The sequence below is a fragment of the Heptranchias perlo genome, chromosome 4 (assembly GCF_035084215.1).
Source record: "Heptranchias perlo isolate sHepPer1 chromosome 4, sHepPer1.hap1, whole genome shotgun sequence".
Classification (NCBI taxonomy): Eukaryota; Metazoa; Chordata; class Chondrichthyes; order Hexanchiformes; family Hexanchidae; genus Heptranchias; species Heptranchias perlo.
Window position 1 is genome coordinate 102874753 of NC_090328.1, and position 21630 is coordinate 102896382.

General features: G+C 43.2%; 1 protein-coding gene across 3 annotated transcripts in view; it reads right to left on the reverse strand.

The window, feature by feature from the left end:
- The window catches only part of uba6 (ubiquitin like modifier activating enzyme 6), a 143392-nt gene that overhangs the window by 16535 nt on the left and 105227 nt on the right, over nucleotides 1-21630 (reverse strand). For all 3 annotated transcript variants that reach the window (XM_067983410.1, XM_067983411.1, XM_067983412.1), the window contains 11 exons: nucleotides 20258-20363; nucleotides 18236-18325; nucleotides 18045-18125; nucleotides 15461-15589; nucleotides 15091-15142; nucleotides 13300-13363; nucleotides 10723-10792; nucleotides 8043-8114; nucleotides 5774-5897; nucleotides 4629-4822; nucleotides 1440-1567 (listed from right to left, as the gene is read on the reverse strand). In XM_067983410.1, the coding sequence (XP_067839511.1) occupies nucleotides 1440-1567; nucleotides 4629-4822; nucleotides 5774-5897; nucleotides 8043-8114; nucleotides 10723-10792; nucleotides 13300-13363; nucleotides 15091-15142; nucleotides 15461-15589; nucleotides 18045-18125; nucleotides 18236-18325; nucleotides 20258-20363 (1110 nt within the window). The remainder of the gene's footprint in view (nucleotides 1-1439; nucleotides 1568-4628; nucleotides 4823-5773; nucleotides 5898-8042; nucleotides 8115-10722; nucleotides 10793-13299; nucleotides 13364-15090; nucleotides 15143-15460; nucleotides 15590-18044; nucleotides 18126-18235; nucleotides 18326-20257; nucleotides 20364-21630) is intronic.

The following is a 21630-nucleotide window of genomic DNA, read 5'->3' on the forward strand; positions in this document are numbered from 1 at the left end:
AGGGGCACTGCAGCTGGCCATGGGGGTCCTGAGATTGGGAGGGGAGGGGGCAAGGGGTACTCAGCCTGGGCCGCCACTTATAAGTTCTGTCAAATGACCCCTGTTGGGACTGCCTACATGTGGGCATTTATTTAATGACAACCATAGTGATGTCCATAAATTGTTTAGGTGCGTGTTGGGTGAAGGCAGGACTGAATTTGGCAGTGATGCTCTCGGTGGTCAAATAGCCTGCTGATACTCATCGTCAAGGGTCACTCATGAATAATGGCCATTTGGAGGGCACCCAGCACCTGTGGAACAATACGCCAGCAAGGAGTCAATACCCTCAGAAGAGGGGGGAGGAAGAAAAGACGGTGAAAAATTGGTAAGAAAAAAAGACCAAGTTTTGCACTGAAAATTCTTCACAATTCTATATGTTAGTATTAAGCAAAAAAAACTATTTTTCTTACATGAGTCGCATTCTGTTACAGAACACATGCTTGTTTAAAAGATCTCAGCACTCAATATAACGTTATGTAGCTTTAGAGTGCATTAAAATAACAACTTTGGTGTCAGTTTGAGACTCCCTGGAGCTGGCTATTTGACCACAGAGGGCATCACAGTCAAACGAATCCTGCTCTTGCCTGATGGTCACGTAGATGAATTTATGGTGATCAATATGGTCTTGTTGGTTATCATTAAATAAATGTCCGCATACCCTGGAGTAGCGAGTTTCATAACACTTCTGTTTGACACTACATGGAGTGCAAATCCAAACCAGGTGTAAAAAATGGCCAAGGGTCCTTTGGACCTGCTGGACACCTTTTTTAAACCTACCTGGAGTTATTCTAAATCTTAAATAAAAACAGAAAAGGCTGGAAAGACACAGCAGGTCCATCAGCATCTGTAGAGAAGAAAGTCAGGAAAATGTCTTGGATATAGATCCTTTGTCGGAAAGTTGCCAGAATTAAAATTTGAACTGCTGGGAGAGATGCTCTTTGCACGCGTGGAATTGCACACGCGGAGAGCTCCTTCCTGGGCAACAGGATTGAAGTTTCATCCGCAGAACTGCCTATATGAAACCCGAAATACAGCCCCAGTCACAGGCTAGTAGCTGTAGTGTAAATGCACCCAGAGAAATCTATTAGTTAGACACCTACTGGATTCGAGCAGCATTACAAATAAGAAGTGACACTGAACATTGCAACAGTTAAATGTGCATCTTTTCCTCTATTTGCTAAGGGTAGTGAAAAAAGCTAACATGAATTTGAAGAGCAGGAAGGACCTTTTCACCATTAGCAAACAGAGAAATGTAAACTAAAAGCAGATGGAGTCTCGCTACCTGTGAATATTACACCATAAGCATTTGTCTTTGGAGAGTAAAAAGTTTGCATGACATAATTAAAAGATAAATTCTCAACTCAGTGATTCTGCCTAAATCAGGCTTTAGTTTCCTTTACCTTATTTGTGTTTTCTTTACTGCAGCTGGTTCAGTAAATACTATAATAGGAATAGCCAGGTTAAAGAAACAATTTCTGTACTCTTCGAAGGGATGGCCTCCAACGATCTTGATCAACTCTAAAGCAACCTAGAGTGAAAACAGAAACCTTGAGATTGAATCAGTGTATTGGGATTAAGTTACAACACTGCTTTCACCTTGAGAAATGGCTTTTCATCTAGTGGAAAGCGATGAAAGGCTCCTGCTCCTGATGGCTGTGAGAGTACTAAATTAAGTGAGCTTGGGCTATATCACTTCCTAGAGGCTGAAGTCCGCAGCACATAACTGATACCCTCACTCAGAGATGATGGGATAAATGAGAGGGGTGAAGGGTTGCTTTTGAGATTGGGTGCAAGCTTTTTTTTCTTGGGGTAGCATAGAAGGAGCTTATTACCCGTTATAGCGACAGTGCAGCTGCAATACCGGCGCTATTTGTGTCACGCTCCGAGTAGGAAGCACTCGATCACAACACTGTGAAGGGGAGGTGACCGAATTCCACACACGCAGGCTCTAACAGACGCAATCTACCAGCCCCCTGCAACGACTGCAGTATTTACATCTCAGTGAAGATTTAATAGAACAGTCAACTCTTCTGAAAATTAAATTAAAGGCGGAGACAGCGTTGGCTGAGGTCATAACTGGCCTGGCTTTAGAACATGGGCCGACGTGAGGAAAATCGTGGCCTGACACCGCAGTGCGATCTGGGCACATGCGGCTGTTTGAATGTTGCTCGTTGCTACTTGATTTCTGGATACCAAACCTACCTGGGCAGCTGGGAAAAGAGGCCAGTGACCAGGAAACCACAACAATGGTCTGTGGTCAGAAAAGTAAATTGGCAGCTCAGACCCAGTGCGATGCCGGAGACCCCAGACCCAGTGCGATGCCGGAGACCCCAGACCCAGTGCGATGCCGGAGACCCCAGACCCAGTGCGATGCCGGAGACCCCAGACCCAGTGCGATGCCGGAGACCCCAGACCCAGTGCGATGCCGGAGACCCCAGACCCAGTGCGATGCCGGAGACCCCAGACCCAGTGCGATGCCGGAGACCCCAGACCCAGTGCGATGCCGGAGACCCCAGACCCAGTGCGATGCCGGAGACCCCAGACCCAGTGCGATGCCGGAGACCCCAGACCCAGTGCGATGCCGGAGACCCCAGACCCAGTGCGATGCCGGAGACCCCAGACCCAGTGCGATGCCAGAGACCCCAGACCCAGTGCGATGCCGGAGACCCCAGACCCAGTGCGATGCCGGAGACCCCAGACCCAGTGCGATGCCGGAGACCCCAGACCCAGTGCGATGCCGGAGACCCCAGACCCAGTGCGATGCCAGAGACCCCAGACCCAGTGCGATGCCAGAGACCCCAGACCCAGTGCGATGCCGGAGACCCCAGACCCAGTGCGATGCCAGAGACCCCAGACCCAGTGCGATGCCGGAGACCCCAGACCCAGTGCGATGCCGGAGACCCCAGACCCAGTGCAATGCCAGAGACCCCAGACTCAAAGTGATGCCGGAGATCCCAGAACCTGCAGCTCTGCCTCATTCACTACAGTCACTGGCTCATTTGTATCTGTGAGTAGAAGAACGGAACGGTTTGTACCAATGTACAGAGACGATGTTCCTACTTTACAATTTATTCTTTTTCTTTCCATTATATGGTCAAACACCATACTGACTTAGAATTCGGCCTAAAACTTTATTCAAAAATTTCTAATTTTTTATTTGTTCTTGGGATGTGGGTGATAATGGCAAGGCAGTTTTTATTGCCCATCCTCAGTTGCCCTGAGGGCATGAAGCGTCAACTTTGAAGTGAGGGACTGGTGTGACACATAGGCCAGGCCAGATACGAGTAGCAAGTTCCCTTCCCTGAAGTGGCTGGAGTCAGACCTAGCACAATGGAAGATGGTAGTGGTTGTTGGAGGCCAATCATCTCAGCCCCAGGGCATTGCTGTAGGAGTTCCTCAGGGCAGTGTCCTAGGCCCAACCATCTTCAGCTGCTTCATCAATGACATTCCCTCCATCATAAGGTCAGAAATGGGGATGTTCGCTGATGATTGCACAGTGTTCAGTTCCATTCGCAACCCCTCAGATAATGAAGCAGTCCGAGCCCGCATGCAGCAAGACCTGGACAACATCCAGGCTTGAGCTCATAAGTGGCAAGTAACATTCGCGCCAGATAAGTGCCAGGCAATGACCATCTCCAACAAGAGAGAGTCTAACCACCTCCCCTTGACATTCAACGGCATTACCATCGCCGAATCCCCCACCATCAACATCCTGGGGGGTCACCATTGACCAGAAACTTAACTGGACCAGCCATATAAATACTGTGGCTACGAGAGCAGGTCAGAGGCTGGGTATTCTGCGGCGAGTGACTCACCTCCAGACTCCCCAAAGCCTTTCCACCATCTGCAAGGCACAAGTCAGGAGTGTGATGGAATACTCTCCACTTGCCTGGATAAGTGCAGCTCCAACAACACTCAAGAAGCTCGACACCATCCAAGATAAAGCCGCCCGATTGATTGGCACCCCATCCACCACCCTAAACATTCACTCCCTTCACCACTGGCGCACTGTGGTTGCAGTGTGCACCATCCACAGGATGCACTGCAGCAACTCGCCAAGGCTTCTTCGACAGCACCTCCCAAACCCGCGACCTCTACCACCTAGGACAAGAGCAGCAGGCGCATGGGAACAACACCACCTGCATGTTCCCCTCCAAGTCACACACCATCCCGACTTGGAAATATATCGCCGTTCCTTCATTGTCGCTGGGTCAAAATCCTGGAACTCCCTTCCTAACAGCACTGTGGGAGAACTGTCACCACACGGACTGCAGCGGTTCAAGAAGGCGGCTCACCACCACCTTCTCGAGGGCAATTAGGGATGGGCAATAAATGCCGGCCTTGCCAGTGACGCCCACATCCCGTGAACGAATAAAAAAAAAGATCAATGTTTTTTTTTACGATAATCTAGCAGCTTTCACAGGGTCTTTTTTCCCTGGTGCCAGCCCATATGTCACCAGATTTATTGAATTCAAATTTGGTGGGATTTGAACTCCTGACCTCAGGGTTGCTAGTCCCATATATTAATCATCAAACTACTGCACCCACTGATTGAGAACTTATACCAGAGCCAGTAATGAAGTTCCTACCAGTCCTGACACTGCTGCGGTTGCTGTTGCTATGGCAGGAATGATTCGTCCAGCGATCCTCTTTGTCTTTAACCTGTCTGCTGTATCGATGCTGTACATCTTTGCTCGTATGTTGGAAGCAGCTGTTATGAAGTCAATGTGCCCGTTGTTGTCATTGTCTTTTTCAAAGGAGATTGGCATCATGTGGAGGCGATCTACCGTGCAATGGCCAAAAAAATTCGCAGTTATTCGAATCCTTTTTGTAAGGATCGCATATTGCAACCTGAGAGCTTTGCTCAGCTTCCTTCTCCCCCCTCCTCTCCTGGTGAATTTTCTCTCCACCCATAGGAATTGACCTGTTCTGGGATCTGGTACAATGGGGGGGGGGGGCAGCCTTCAGTCCAGGTGGCCATTTGTTTTGTGTAAACCTAGACAGCGAGCGTTGGCTGGCTATTTGACCATAAAGGTGGGGGGGGGGGGGGGGGGGGGAAAATCACAGCTGAGCCTGCCCCCGTCCTCACCTGACTCCCATACAATGTAGTTGCCATTAGGGAACCAATGGTCAGTGATCAGGACCAGAGAACCATAGGGGCTTACAACGCAAGAGTCAGTGGTCGCTAGAGCAATTCGAAAACTAATCCAACTGCCCTGCTCTCTTCCTAAAGCCCCGTATCTTCCTCTGCCTCAAAATAGAATCATGGGCGTCCTGACTGATTTATCACTTCCTTGGTCGACTGCAGTGCCCCAATCACTAGTCATGGCTGAGCTGTAGGGATGGCGGGATGGGAACCCTGAGGTTAGGTCTAAAGTAATTATGAGACATAATTAAAAGAACAATAACATTGCTATACGGACCCTGTCTGCTTTCAATTTTGATCACCTCTTGTGGTGAGGATATCGAGTCCCTGGAAAAGATTCAGAGCAGGGCCATTCAATTGATGCCCAGTTTAAGGGCCTTTAGTTATTAGGGCAGGCTAGAAAATTGGAGATTTTTACTTTGGGAAAAGTGTAGACTTTGAGGAGACATGATCAAGGACTTTAAGATAATGAAAGGATGAGATTCTGTCCAAGTGCATTCGTCACTCAGCATGTGGAATCGTTTTAAATAAACCAAATCACCCTCAAAACAGTGACCAGGAATACATCCCACATAACATTGCACTCACTTTTGGTTGCTACTCCTGCTCTGCTGGCTTTGTTTAACAGATCGATGGCCACTCTTTCTTGTTCGCTGCTTACTGCTAGTTTTGCCTGGTCAGATTTCTTTACATTTTCATCAGTTTCGATTTGCTAAAAAAAATAAAAATGGCAGAATTTTCATGTGGAGTGTTTTCATGCTATAAACAAAACAACAGCAATAAAATTTTAAACAAATATAACTGCAGTTAAAAAGTCTGAGCGAAGTTTTTTCCTTATAGAGAACAGAGTTTCTACTTATTGTAAAATCCTTTGAAATATTCACAATTGGTTTTATATCCTCTACATGCATGGGAATGACTTTTTTTTAACACTGTAAAATCAGCAATTATCAAAACACGATAATGAATTTATACGCAGCTATGATTTACAAGATGGGTCTTACTGTATTTTATCATTGGTAACATTCCCTACTTTCCACAATGAAATTCCATGAAATTAATGTTCGAGTGTACTCTATTGGGCAAGAAAATGGACTCAGATCCCCGGAGGTAAAGATTAAAAAAAATGGAACTGGCTGGTGTCAGCCTTGGCTCAGTGGTAGCACCCTCACTTCTGAGTCAGAAGGCTGTGGGTTCAAGCCCCACTCACAGATATAATGGTATACGGACAGTTCTACATGCAGTGCTTGTGAAGATTTCCTGTTTGCTATTCTGGGTAATTTTGTAAACATGTTCCAAATGAATGTGTTTTATCTCTTTTTCCCTTACTTTGTGTCTGTGCTCCATACACCTATCTGTGAAGTGCTGTCACAGTTGCTATATTTTTATGCAAGATACTTCTTCAGGTTTGGGATCACCTGTCACTCCCATAAGTGAACCCTTCCTGGGTACACTGGATACTGCAGTGTATCACGTTCCACATATGAATTCTCCTCTCTTTATGGACAGAGGACTGGATAAACACTTATCAAATCTAGAGACAGATCTGAACCACTGAGTGGCTTTTATTTATATAAAATATTTGAATGAAAAGTTTAATACAGTGAGATACATTTTTCGCTATAATGCTCGATACACAAACAATAAAGATACAGCTTGTTTCCTCTCTAAAGATGGGCCCTAAAACATAAGGTCATTTACTAGCTTAACTCTTTCTGGCTAGGCTGGTTCAGGCTTTTAAAACACAGACAGTAATTGTCCCCAGGATGATTAATTAACACGTCAAACCACTATTGTGTGGGCCAAAACATACCTACACCCTGACTAAAATCTATAGACAAACAGATTAGTTTAAGCTGACAGCTTAATATTGAAAAGAATACAGTGTGTAGCCTTGGAGTTAACCCTTTATGTGCTCATTCAGGCATTACAACAATACAAGTTTAAAAATTCAACACAGGCAAAAATCCATTTTGGCACATTTGCCTTGGGACATTCTTTAATGTTAAAGGTGCTACATAGATGGAAGTTGTTATGATTTTACTAGAATCCCAAACAAAGGAAACCATCATTAACACATTCACAATGTGGCTATACATAGCGACCAGCAGAATTCTTACCCCAGTATTTGTATTATAATTTATCTACTTTAGAAAACTTGCTAAAGATATAAGTAACTTTCTTTGTTCTTCCCTCTCTGAAGCCTCTTATTCTCAGTTATTTACATTTTATTGGGTTTTTTTGTGTTGTATCTCGCACAGTAGATACTCAGCTGGGCCACAGGTCAAGTTGTCATCTGCAACCACTTTGAAAAAAGAAATGTGAGTAATGTGATTTGTTTGAACTAGTTATTTCAGGTGGGATTTTTCCTGATCTTTAATTTAATGGCCAAGTTCTCTGGGAGCCAATCAGAAAAGTGAGATACTTTTTGCTAGTCTGATTTAACATGGCACATTGCATTTTAATGTATCATATATGTAAGACTTTTAATTATATATAGATATAATTTACCGCAGTATGGTATGCAATCTTGCATGCTGGATTCCCAAACTAACAATATAAAAGTAACTTCGATGTACTATGGATATATGAATGCCATAGGTTTAGTTTTAGTTCCAATAAACTCTTGGACAATTAAAAAAAAAGGACAGTCCACAGTACGAAATACTGACCAAGGGTGTTATACTAGAGGATTTTTAAAAAATCTGGCCAATACAAAGAGAAAAGCTCATAGCTTGTGCTCCATGGTTAACAGTGCTGGAACACACTAATGTACAATGTGAAACTCCAAACATGAACACTGCTGAAAAAAGTCCCTTGGTCAAACTCAGCTCTAATCTGTTAATCAATTACTTACTTTTGCAGACGGCGTGAATTTTGGAATCTTAACCTCGGAAAGCAGTCTGGAAATAGCTTCCTTGGACATGTCCTGCAATACGTTAAAAAGCGAGGTATAATATAAACCTTCCCACAAATTACAGCTTATTGTCTCTGGTGTTCCAAAAGCGCATTTACAGGGTATCTGTTCTTTTTCACTACATTAAAATCCTTATTTTACTGTTACAGTAAATGGTAGGACAGATTATAGTTTAGGAGCAGGCGACCAACATTAAGAATGGAGAATACACTGGCTAATTTTCTGTTGCTAGTATTTCTCTCGAGCTTTGGATGACTATTCTGTGTATAAGGCTGTAACAAGAGTAGTAAATATCTGTCCAAATTATTCAAGCACACATCATGGCTACTTAAAAAAAAATTAAATGCCTCATTTACAATTCTTTAGAAAGTTTAATTTATGTCACTGCAATCAGTGAGTACAGCAGAAAAACAGACTTAAAATAAATGTTTTACTCACTTGGTTCTGAAAGTGAGTGATGTGTTACCATCGTACAAGCACTGAAACTGATAAAGGCGCCTTAGCAGTGGAGGTTTCTAAGAGATGGCAAATAGCTGTAAAGAGTCTCACTAAGGACAGATTTCCCCATCTCCTCTCCTGAAGGCAATGGTTTATGTTGGGAAATGGTTCCACAGGCATTGGGAGGCCTCTGGTACCTCAAAATTCAACCGTTAGCCTCATGTCCAGTCTTCATCCAATGCCTGCATGTGAGCATCTCTTGCAAAGGTTACCCGATCAAGAGCGGGAACCTTGGCTAATTTTTCCCGCTCTTCTAGCCCAGAGTTGCTGAGCGCAATTGTAGCCCAGCTACTTCTACCTTGACTAAGATCACTAACTCAGCACAGGCCAAGGAACGAACCTGCAACCTTCTTCATCTGTGTGGCTCAGTACCACATCATGCAATGCATTCATACATACAGTGACATTTGATTGGAACTTTGTGGTAATTTTAATAACAAATTAAAATCCATCCATTTCAACATATTGCAATTTTAAACAATTTTGGGATTCCTCCAGCAGTGATTGATTTCAGGAACGCACAGTGTGAGAATGAACAAGACTGGCTTCTGATCCCCACGGCTCACAGATCAGCATGTGCTCAAACATCCCATAAAGTACCAAGTGATGGCAATGTGTTGATATGAGGGATATAATTCCTCCTTCCCCATTCCTAACCAGCTGAGACATGTCCTTCAGTTCTTATCTATACATGGAGAAAATGTAATTGTGAGCCTTTGTATCGTCACTTTGATGTTTTCAGCCCATTTATTGTGTTGAAACATGCTGGGCTATTGCAACAATCTAGTCTGCACAGTACTCTGGCTTACTCATAAGATGTTAGTTCCAGGATTTCAGTGAATTGCAATGATGGATATGTCCACCTGAACTGTGAAAAACACTCAGCAGTACGATTATAGATTCTGTTCTCGGAATGTGGGCTTTAACTGGAGAGTGTCTTGAATTATTTTATGATGAGGTGAAGTACCGGTGGTTACAAGTCTATCACTGGGAGGTACAGTTTGAGGTGAGGTAGGAGTAACACACAAAAAATGCCTAATAGAGTGACCACATTATAGGCACTTTATTTATTCCACAGTTCCCCCTCCTTCCACTGTCCTTTTCTACAAGCACCAGTCACCCTCTGGCACCTCATCCAAGCAGATATTATTCACGTGAGCCTTGACAGAGAGTGCCGGCACACTGTTCAACCGGGGGTGGGGGGGGGGGGGGCACTGCAGTAGATCCTCCCAATCCTGGTCCTCACCCGATGTCCACATGTGAGCACTTCCAGCAGGGATTGCTGGATAATGATCAGCTGTGGGAATCCTGGCCGATTTTCTGCTCCATGACCCAAATCAATATTAGTGCCTCTGCTGCTGTCCTCCCCGAGATCAGCTAACTCAGCAAAGGCCGGAGATTAAGGCTGAGACTTTCATGGACTCTATGGCTCAGCTACTCTCTGGATGAATTCACTGAGCCACAGGGGTAAAATGCCTCAGTCCATCTGCTGCTGAAACCCTCATCTAAACTTTTGTTATCTCCAGACTCGACTATTCCAATGCCCTCCTTGCCGGCCTTCCATCTTCCACCCTTCGACAACTTAAGCTCATCCAAAACTCTACTGCCCGTATCCTAACTCACACCAAGTCCTGTTCACCCATCAGCCCTGTGCTTGCTGATCCACGTTGGCTCCCGGTCCACCAATGCCTCAAATTTTAAATTCTCATTCTTGTGTTCAAATCCCTCCCTGGCCTCACCGCTCCCCATCTCTGTAACTTCCTCCAGCCCTACAACCATCCGAGAACTCTGCATTCTTCCAATTCTAGGCTCTTATGCATCCCCAATTACCTTCGCCCCACCATTGGTGGCCGTGCATTCAGCGGGCTAGGCCGTAAGCTCTGGAATTCCCTCCTTAAACCTCCACGTCCCGTTCACCTCCTTTAAGATGCTCCTTAAAACCTACCTCTTTGACCAAGCTTTTAGTCACCTTTTCTAATGTCTCCTTCTTTGGCTTCGTGTCAATTTTCTTGTCTGATTACGCTCCTGTTAAGCACCTTGGGATGTTTTACTATGTTAAAGGTGCTATAAAGGTGCAAGTTATTGTTGTTGAAGACCTTTCTATTTAATAACCAAGACCTACCTGTACCATACAAGGGATCTTGTAAATTGTTGCAAAAAGTCTTGCGGCACTTAATATGAAACTGTGGTGCCTAAAATAAGAAGAAATATTAAAAGTTTATAGTTCGGATAAGGATTATGTAGCTTAAGACAAACCAGGATACAATACCAAGTGATAGCACCACTAAGGAACAAAGCTTAATCTGAGAAACATTAAAAACCATGCAATTTGGATAGTAGATTCTGGTAAATACTACTCTTAACTAGTTAATTAGGAGAAAATTATATTTACACACTGAAGTCTGTTTACTAGACTTATAATAATTCATATATTTATTTAATTGAAGCATGAATGCCAATTAAAGCGGTAATTAAGTTTTTAATTTGAATACTCTCCTAATTGTTTTTTCGGATGCAAATGACATAACAAGTTAATGTAAAAGAGGTTTAAGTAAGTGATTACAATTCTCCTAATATGCAAAAGAAACCACTTAAATATGATCCTATGCTCTTGGTGATCATTTGTGCTTGAAAGTATTATTTGTAGGTGTTAAACTGGTCTGAAAACTGTTGAGTTAATATGACACATTAACTTCATTCAAAAAATGTACTAAAATTAGGCAGTTTCATCACGAGTAAAAGTAACATTAAAATTCCAAGAATAGCATATATTTATTTTTGTCATTCCTGTTTTTATTAATTTATTCAACAATCGGCAAACTGCGACATAGGTAACTTAATCCCAGCTAGAGGAGACCATAGCAGTCTGGATGCTGGGCAGAGTCTAACCACCTCCCTTTGACATTCAACGGCATTACCATCGCCGAATCCCCCACCATCAACATCCTGGGGGTCACCACTGACCAGGAACTTAACTGGACCAGCGACATAAATACTGTGGCTACAAGAGCAGCTCAGAGGCTGGGTATTCTGCGACGAGTGACTCCACTCCTGACTCCCCAAAGCCTTTCCACCATCTACAAGGCACAAGTCAGGAGTGTGATGGAATACTCTCCACTTGCCTGGATGAGTGCAGCTCAAACAACACTCAAGAAGCTCAACACAATCCAGGACAAAGCAGCCCGCTTGATTGGCACCCCATCCACCACCCTAAACATTCACTCCCTTCACCACCGGCACACCGTGGCTGCAGTGTGTACCATCCACAGGATGCATTGCAGCAACTCGCCAAGGCTTCTTCGACAGCACCTCCCAAACTCCTGACCTCTACCACTTAGAAGGACAAGGGCAGCGGGCACATGGGAACAACACCACCTGCACATTTCCCTCCAAATCACACACCATCCCGATTTGGAAATATATTGCCGTTCCTTCATCGTCGCTGGGACAAAATCCTGGAACTCCCCACCTAACAGTACTGTGGGAGAACCTTCACCACACGGACTGAAGCGGTTCAAGGCGGCGGCTCAGCACCACCTTCTCAAGGGCAATTAGGGATGGGCAATAAATGCTGGCCTTGCCAGCAACGCCCACATCTCATGAACGAATAAAAAAAAACTACCCAATTGAAAAGGCCAACTTGGTGTTGCATATCAACTTGCTGAGGGATCAACTGAAATCAGCAGCAAACAATCAGATGACTTTTTACTGAACTTTGATGATTTATTTGGCTAATGCCAAAAATAATTGGCTTTCGGTCATACTAGCTGGCTGGAAAGTTTCTGGTTAAATGGAATTGAATTCTGCATTTTGTGCCAACATTAAGCTAAAAGGGATGAAAGCAGGCTAGTTACCATGATAATTTGAAATGATAATAAGCTACCCCAAGAGCGAGTCACAGCTGGGCCACCGTAGAAGTCCCGGTAATGGCACTGCTTAGTTATGCAAGTTACTGCAACGTTGAAACAATTGAAAGACTCCAGAAAGTCAGTCAGTTGAAATGGGATTCACAGGCATCTTAGGCTAATAAAAATTGTTTCATTCACTGTTGATAGGTCTGTGTTAATTAAACAATAGGAGAATATTTTGTATGTCCACAGTATTAAGGTTAAACCCATTCCGGAGCCCACTTCTGATTGAGATTGGAGTTTCAGCCTGCTAAGCTGACAAAGACTTAACAGGTTGTCTCTCACTCCCTCTTCCCCGCCCCCTCCCACCTTGGAGAAGGATTGGGCAAGAGAGCCCTAGTAACCAATAATAGAAACTCTGCACCAGCTAGCTTTGGACTAGCGTAGCTTGAAAATAGGCCTACACCCAGGGAAGCACAGGAAATTAGCTGTTTTCACGGTACAAACTGTATTCTGTTCATGCATGTATTTTATGTAAAATAAACTGGTTTGTTTGACGTTGTGCCTAGACTCGACAGAGTGCTTTTCAGTCCATCATCCGTAAAGATAGAAGAACGCATGCGGCAGCACTTGCTACATTACAGAGGTTGGTATGCAGAGGAAGGTCTCTGTGATAACCCCAAGGTCACACTATTGTTTAACAAGATATTGGACAGTAAAAGGTGCATTCCAGATCGTAGGGGCTGCAAGGTCTGCTTACACGGAACCCAAGATTATATCAAAGGCCAAACCTGCAATTTATGACAGAAGCCCACAGGAAAAGTCAATTATAAATTCTGATGGTTACTCACAATTCATCATTTATATCAAACTGCACTGGACAGGGTGGCCTCTTCGGTGACTGCCAAAATAAGCCTGTAAACAAATAATGTGTGTCAATAGTTGCTGCACTTTAAAACAAAGCTTGTAAAAATTCCAGGCTACAGCTTGATCAGTTTTTATCCTAGAAGAACAAGGGCAGCAGATGCATCGGAACACCATCACCTCCAAGTTACACACCATCCCGACTTGGACGTATATCGCCGTTCCTTTATCGTCGCTGGGTCAAAATCCTAGAACCCCAACCTAACGGCATTGTGGAAGCACCTTCACCACAAGGGCTGCAGTGGTTCAAGAAGAAGTTCCACCATCACCTTCTCAAGGGCAACTAGGGATGGGCAATAAATGCCGGCCTTGTCAGCGATGCCCACATCCCAAGAATGATTTTTATAAAAGTTTGGACAGAGATTTCCTTACAAGAAACATCAATCCTATTTGTCCATTGTAGAATTGAAGGTTTTTATCTTTTGCATTCTTTAAAAAGTATCAATTCCAGCTCAGCAATGGTTCAGCTGGTACATGCACTGCCCAGTGTGAAAGTGAGCTATTTAAACCAGGAAGGTACCAGGCAGGAAACCCCAGTCTGTACTAAATCGGCTGATCTCAGCCAGGCAGCAATAGTGTTCCTGGGCGGGAAGAGCAATCAGCCAGGTTCATGGGCCTGATTACCAATCAGCAATGCCTGAGAAAGTTCATATGTGAGGATGTCGGGTGGACACAGGGTCTGTTTCAGTTGTGATGCCTCTGGTGTGCCAGTAGCCTGGCAGCAATTAGTGTCGAGGCTCACACATGAAAAATGGTCACTTAGGAGAGGTACCTGTAGAATTGTACTTCAGCTGTCAGCGCTTACAGGAGGGAAAAAGATTAGAAATACTTAACCAGTGTTATAAGTATGATATGATCTAGTATTTATTATATTTGCCTATGGCATCTAGTGACAGATCAGCAACATTACACCAACTTTTACTGCCATCATACTGGCAGACTGATCAAACTCGCTGGGGTAGATTCCATGGGGCCTGCACTTATCTGGTAACTCACCCAAATGGAAGCTTATTGACTGTGTACAGCTGTGATCCTCTTTAAAGGTGCTTAATATGCATGCGAACTGTGTGCAACATTTATGATTTGATGTAGCACTGCGACTGAAAAAATGTCCACCTGTAATTTTAATCTGATTTTAATGGATTGGTGATGAAAGTAGCAAATTTTATTTTTATCCCAAAGCAGGATGCCAGCCACAAGCACCTTTAAAAAGTAGGGCAACAAATGAACAATGACCAATGACAATTGCTTGTTTCACAATTTTCCTCCCATCTCTTCTGAAGGTGCTGACTCTTGCTGGGCAAGAATCCATGGGCCTGTGCCCATCCGGCAACTCATCCAAGTGCGAACCCAGTGAGTGTCAGCAGGCTACTCAATTATTGGGGGGGGTGGAGGGGGGAGGCTGTACAGTTGGACCCAGTCCTGTCTTCACTTAATGTCCACTCCTTTCCTGCAGAGGTCATTGGATAGCATTTAGGAGTTGGAATCCTGGCTGACTTTTTCCCCTTCGTGCTACCATTGTAGCACCTCCAGTGATCAGATAACTTGGAACAGATCAGCAAACGAACATGATTTTTTCCTGATTTGCGTAACTCAAAATCAAAAGGCAGCACAATTATCCACTGACCCATTGGCAAGGAGCCTTGCAGTAAGAAAGCTGAATGAATTATTATACGCTGTAAAATCAAATAAGCAAACTTTACCACAACAATACTTACTTCCATCCTTCAGCTTAGTATCTAGTGGAAATGAGTGCAGAAGTTGAACCGCCTGGAGGAAAAGCAAGAACAGGTCACTACTGTTGCTCTGCAGATTGATACCTGCAATGTTATACTTTTCTTTTGCGCATTGTCAGAATGAACATTAGTCCGTCAGTTAGAGAAGACAACTGATTTTCAAATGAGAGGAGAGCAGAAAGGGGGGGAGGGGAGGAAGGAGGAGACAAGAGGGGAAAGAAGGATAGTGGAAAGGGGAGAAGTGCATTCTTTACAACAAAAGACAAATCAAAACATTTTTCTTAAAATTAACATAAAAGCACTTGCTTACATTATTGATGCACTGACTGTTAAATATTATTGGATATCCTACCTTGTGATGGAAATATTTTTCAAATTTGACTCGTGCCAGTGACACGCACTGTCGCCAGTCTGTAGGCCATCTATTAAGTAATTTAATTGCTTGAAATGATCCTTCTAAACTCTCTCCAGTCTGCATGCGCTACAAAACACAATAGCAAAAATGAACTATGGTACTTGCTCCTGGGATTAAATTCAAAGGTTTGCAATTTATCGCAAGTAAAGACTACCAACGGAAAAACCCCAAAGTGTTGAACTGCAGCACATATTATATCATCTATTTCTCCATTTTAATTGATGTTTTACCAAACTTAACCAATTGCCAGTTGATCACTGCAAAACCATTAGGAAATCAGGAGCTTTGGCATTTAAGTGTCCGTGTGCATATTATGGCCCAGTTGTGTGGTTGTGAAATGGTAGAAGCTGCAGTATAACAGGGGAGTGAATTCACCGAACTGACAGGCGAGGAGTATGAGATAACCTCAAGGAGATAGTCTTTGTGCTTTGGCTCCACGCTTGGTACGAGGTGAACTTTAAAAAGTGAATTTTAGCTCTTTTAACGAAACGATAATTGTCTTGTCAGCCCTTTGCTAACAGTTAAAAGAAAAAACAGCTATTTGGACCTGATGAGTAGGGTTCTATGCATCTGTTCTTATATAGTGTCGGCTTGGCTCAGTTGGTAGCACACTTGCCTGAGTCACAACGTTGTAGGTTCAAGCCCAACTAAAGACTTGAGCACATAATCTAGGCTCATAGTTCAGTGCAGTACTGTGGGAGTGCTGCATTGTCAGAGGTGGCGTCTTTTGGACGAGATGTTAAACTGAGGCGCTGTTTGGTTGCACATAAAAGGTCCCATTGTGCTTTTCGAAGACCCTGGAGTTCTTCTGATGTCCTGGCCAGCATTCAACTCTTAACCAACAGCATCAAAACAGGATTATGTGGTCATTTGTCTCATTTGTTGTTTGTGGGACCTGTTGTGTGTAAATTGGCTGTGTTTGCCTAAATAACAATATTGACTATGCTTCAAAAGCAACTCATTGTGAAGTGTTTTGGGACGTGCTGAGGAAATGAAAGCTGCTATATAAATGGAAGCGCATTCTTTCTTTTTCTTTTCTTACACACCCATCCATAGCTCACCTTGCCAGACTCAACAGCAATGCGGAGCTGGCAGTATAAATCAGCACTGCATTGTTGTAAATGGGTGCCAGTCTCAAACCAGTACCTGCAGTGTAACAGCACCATTAATTTACATTTATTACCTTACTACAAAATTGTAAGGACTGTGCATATTTATAAACGATGATTAGTTATATGCAGTCAGGATTTAAATTTATAGGAATTATACACGTGTAAACGAGTGTAACGTCCAAAAATATTGTTCTACTACCAGCAATCTACCAAACAGAAATATGGAATTAACGATTTTTAGTTTAATGAGAAGAGTAACAGTGCTCCTGAGGTCCTGCCAGATCTGCTGTTCAATTATGTGAGTTGAGTAGACTGCAGCTTTTTTTTTATTCGTTCATGGGATGTGGGCGTCGCTGGCGAGGACAGCATTTATTGCCCATCCCTAATTGCCCTCGAGAAGGTGGTGGTGAGCTGCCTTCTTGAACCGATGCAGTCCGTGCGGTGAAGGTTCTCCCACAGTGCTGATAGGAAGGGAGTTCCAGGATTTTGACTCAGCGACGATGAAGGAACGGCGATATATTTCCAAGTCGGGATGGTGTGTGACTTGGAGGGGAACGTGCAGGTGGTGTTGTTCCCATGTGCCTGCTGCTCTTGTCCTTCTAGGTGGTAGAGGTCGCGGGTTTGGGAGATGCTGTCGAAGAAGCCTTGGTGAGTTGCTGCAGTGAATCCTGTGGATGGTACACACTGCATCCACTGTACGCCGGTGGTGGAGGGAGTGAATGTTTAGGGTGGTGGATGGGGTGCCCATTCCCCCACCAGCCTTCAGCCCTTCCCTCAGGGACAACTGATGCAATACAGCTCACAAGTGACCAGGACAGAGGCTGCACAATGGTGAATATGAGGTGCAATTCTCTAACTATTTTAATATATCACCAAAAAAATGATAAATGAGCACATAAAATTTATATTTCAAAGTAACACGCAAGGCTATTGGACGTGCGGTGTTAGCTGAGGAAAGAATCGGGCTCAACTGCCAAGCCTCCCACAGTTGAACATCCTCTTAATGACATAGAATTACTTAGAATGTGCAGCACAGAAACAGGCTGTTTAGCCCAACTGGTCTATGCCAGTGTTTATGCTCCACATGAGCCTCCTCCCTCCCAACTTCAACTAACCCTATCAGCAAATCCTTCTATTCCTTTCTCCCTCATGTGTTTACTTAGCTTCCCCTTAAATGCATCTATGCTATTCGGCTCAACTACTCCTTGTGGTAGCGAGTTCCCAGTTCTAACCACTCTCTGGGTAAAGAAGTTAATGTAGGCTCTCTTAGGCTTTTGGAACAAAGAAGCATAGTTGAGTGCAATGTATTAGCAAGTTGTCCTGCTATGCTCAAATAACATACTGTGAAATCATGGACATTTTTCAAGTGTCTGGTTCTCTAGTTTGCATTTCAGTGTATTTATTCTCACCTGTAGAACATTGTCCATTGATATATAGCTATCCCAGAACTTGTTGTACATCGAGGGTTTGTACGAAAAGGAGCTTTCAAACTGGAATGAGAAATGGAATAAGATTTTCTGTCAGAAAATGAGAGGACAGCATTTAAATTGACATGCTGTCTGAAAGAAGTTAACCTAACAATAGTTCACCTGGTGCATACCTTATCTCTGGCCCACTGTATCGTGTGCTCAATTAACGCCGGAAAGGATTTTAACGTGCAAAATGGGATTTCTTCCTCAGGAGGATCTCGCTGTATAAAACCAACATCAAATTAGCAAAGTGTTGAAAAGCAAAAATGTCCAATCATTGATATCACACAGGAATCATTTTCAACATGTACTGCACCAATCTTTACTTGATGAATGTGCTGCTGTAACTATAGTTCAGTAATGCCAATATATGGTAGAAATGACAGCACAGACAATCACTTGGCCCTTCGCGCCTATGCCAACGCCTTGTCGTCAGCTGCAGCTCTCCACTTGACTTTTCTACTACCTTTTTCAAACACTCACCCAATTCTTTTTAATAATGTTATAGGCTCTGCCTCAATTAGTCACATGTAAATCATTCTGTGTTCTAATAACCCCTTATTTTTAAAAAAACTTCTAACTTAACATGCATGTTAATGGAGTAACAGCCCAGTTACGCAAAGTGATAGCTGACCAAAGCACTCCACAATTACATTTCCGAAATTAATGACAGAGCAAATGCCATCCACGCATTACATCACATTCTGAATTTGATTCAGTAGTGAGCGCTGTAAAAGAGTGCATGAAGAAGTGATGTAAGCTACTGAGCTTCAGTTTACATAACCCATATTTAAATCCAAAACTTGCATTTATATAGCGCCTTTCACTACTCCAGGATGTCCCAAAGTGCTTTGCAACCAATGAACTACTTTTGAAGTACAGTCACCATTGTAATGTAGCCTCATTGCTGACTCCACTCACTGATCATCAGTTTGTTTTTTCTTACCAATTTTTCCTCATCTACTCCTACTCTGAACAGATCAGATTCACACGAAAAAAACTTACTATTTGTACTATTCTGTAACCAGGTGATATACAACAAATAGATCAAAACCAGAGAAAATTGAAGTCAGGAAAACCTATAAAATTGCAATAGAATGTTTAAAAATAGTAAAGCAGAGATGATTCATATGAATATAATCAAGAAAACTTGTCAGATCATATGGGCAAACCTGTGGTGAATAGAGACTTTAATGATGCAACTTAGCAAATTTTAAGGCAAAAAAGTTTAATACTTCTCTTCTAAATGTAGAACTAAACAGTGGGTGAAATTTCCTCTTTCACTCTCCCATCCCATGGATGGATGTGGCAAGTGACTCACCTCCTGACTCCCCAAAGCCTTTCCACCATCTACAAGGCACAAGTCAGGAGTGTGATGGAATACTCTCCACTTGTCTGGATGAGTGCAGCTCCAACAACACTCAAGAAGCTCGACACCATCCAGGACAAAGCAGCCCGTTTGATAGGCAACCTATCCACCACCCTAAACATTCACTCCCTTCACCACCGGCGCACTGTGGCTGCAGTGTGTACCATCCGCAGGATGCACTGCAGCAACTTGCCAAGGCTTCTTCGACAGCACCGCCCAAACCCGCGACCTCTACCACTTAGAAGGACAAGGGCAGCAGACACATGGGAACAACGCCACCTGCACGTTCCCCTCCAAGTCACGCACCATCCTGACTTGGAAATATATCACCGTTCCTTCATTGTCGCTGGGACAAAATCCTGGAACTCCCTTCCTAACAGCACTGTGGGAGAACCTTCACCACACGGACTGCAGCGGTTCAAGAAGGCGGCTCATCACCACCTTCTCAAGGGCAATTAAAAATAAATGCTGGCCTTGCCAGTGATGCCCACATCCCATGAACAAATAAAAAAAAGATGGGGTGAGGAGAACTGGCATGGCTCTTCAAAATAAATCTGTAGACAAGACTTGTCCTTGGATGGATGGGACTGCATTTCTAAAGTCATACAGTCCTGCCAGCTATACATTTAGGGAAATTCATTTTAAAATGTGTGCTATGACTGTTGCTAAATATTCTTGTTTTCCCCTCTTGCACCTTTCTTGTACTAATATTTGCTTTCTTCAATTTTCCTCGATTTGATCTCGAGTTAGAAGCTACTGTACTCTTCAGAATTAGTGCACTTACGTGGCTGTTGTAAGACTCTGTCAGATTTGGCACAATGACTTCAGTGTGTCCTTTTGTACCCATGGTTCCTGAATCTAGAAGAGGACACTGATTTGATACACATCGACTGTAAATGAAAAGACAGAGACAGTCAATTGTTAACTAAATAAGCAACAGTTGATCTGGAATAGTTACAGTGTGGTTCATGGACACAAATTACAACTTATCCAAACGAGCTAGACAAAACTTGCACCTGTTGGAATTTACAGATAAATAGGTAATTAATCCCACTTACAGGCAGCACAAACAAATCAAGCCATTTCACATAAAAGCTATGACTTGAATGATTAATAAGAGTCTGATAATTTAATAGTTGGCCTACATGACTACTGTAACTGCCTTCAAAAAGTAATTCAATGGTTGTGAAGCACATGGGGCTGTCCTTGCATTATATAAAATGCAAGTTCTTTGTTTTCAAAGCACAACTTTATTTTTTTGCCTACATTCAACATTGAAAGTCTGGTTTATTGGTTGACTATTACTTGGTTGATCTGGTTGTTATAACTCTTTTAAACCTGACTTGCAAATAGCAGCTACTATTTCCCTCCTTGCTTGTGTGTGAAACAAAAAAGGACTTCAGTCAGATTGATTAGAATAGAGAGGCGATGCTGCAAAGTGGCCGTGGCCAAAGGAGTTCCTGACCTGGACCAGGCTTTAACTTATCACTTCTTGTTTCTTTTACTAAATCGTCCATTTACTTTTTGGGTTTTTTCCTTTTTTTTCCTCCTCCAGACAACTTTTCTAATGTTTTTAACCCTAACTGTTATTTAATTTGACTTTGTCCCAATTGACTTTTCCTATCTTGTTTCTTCTTTATCTCTGCCCCTAGTTTGCTCTGCATTTGTTCTCTTTTCTCTTGTTCCGACATCCTTTTATGTTTTCCCTTTCCCTATACTCCAGGATTATTCTTTGTCTTTCTCGATTTCACCCACAATTCCCTTACCCCTGCAGCCTTAACATGATGACAGAAATAAACCACTTTAGGACACTAGTGTTACAATGTTCTACTCGTGTTCACCATAAAGGTAGCTTCCTTAGGCAAACCCGAGCTTCCTATGAACCTAAACTTTACCTTGTGCATAAAGTATCTGGGATAACAAGCCGCTAGGTGAACAGTGAACATTTATATCATTGTGTCTGCACTGAGTATGGGATGCCACCGTATACTGATCTCTTTGGCGGATTGAAAAACACCACATTGACAGACCATGCAACTCAGGCTAAACTACTCATTCTAACTTATTGTAAGACATACGATTTCCAGAAGCAACAATAAACCAACAGATAAGATTGCCTAATTCTCACTGGCACTTTGTAAAGGTTTTTTGATACCA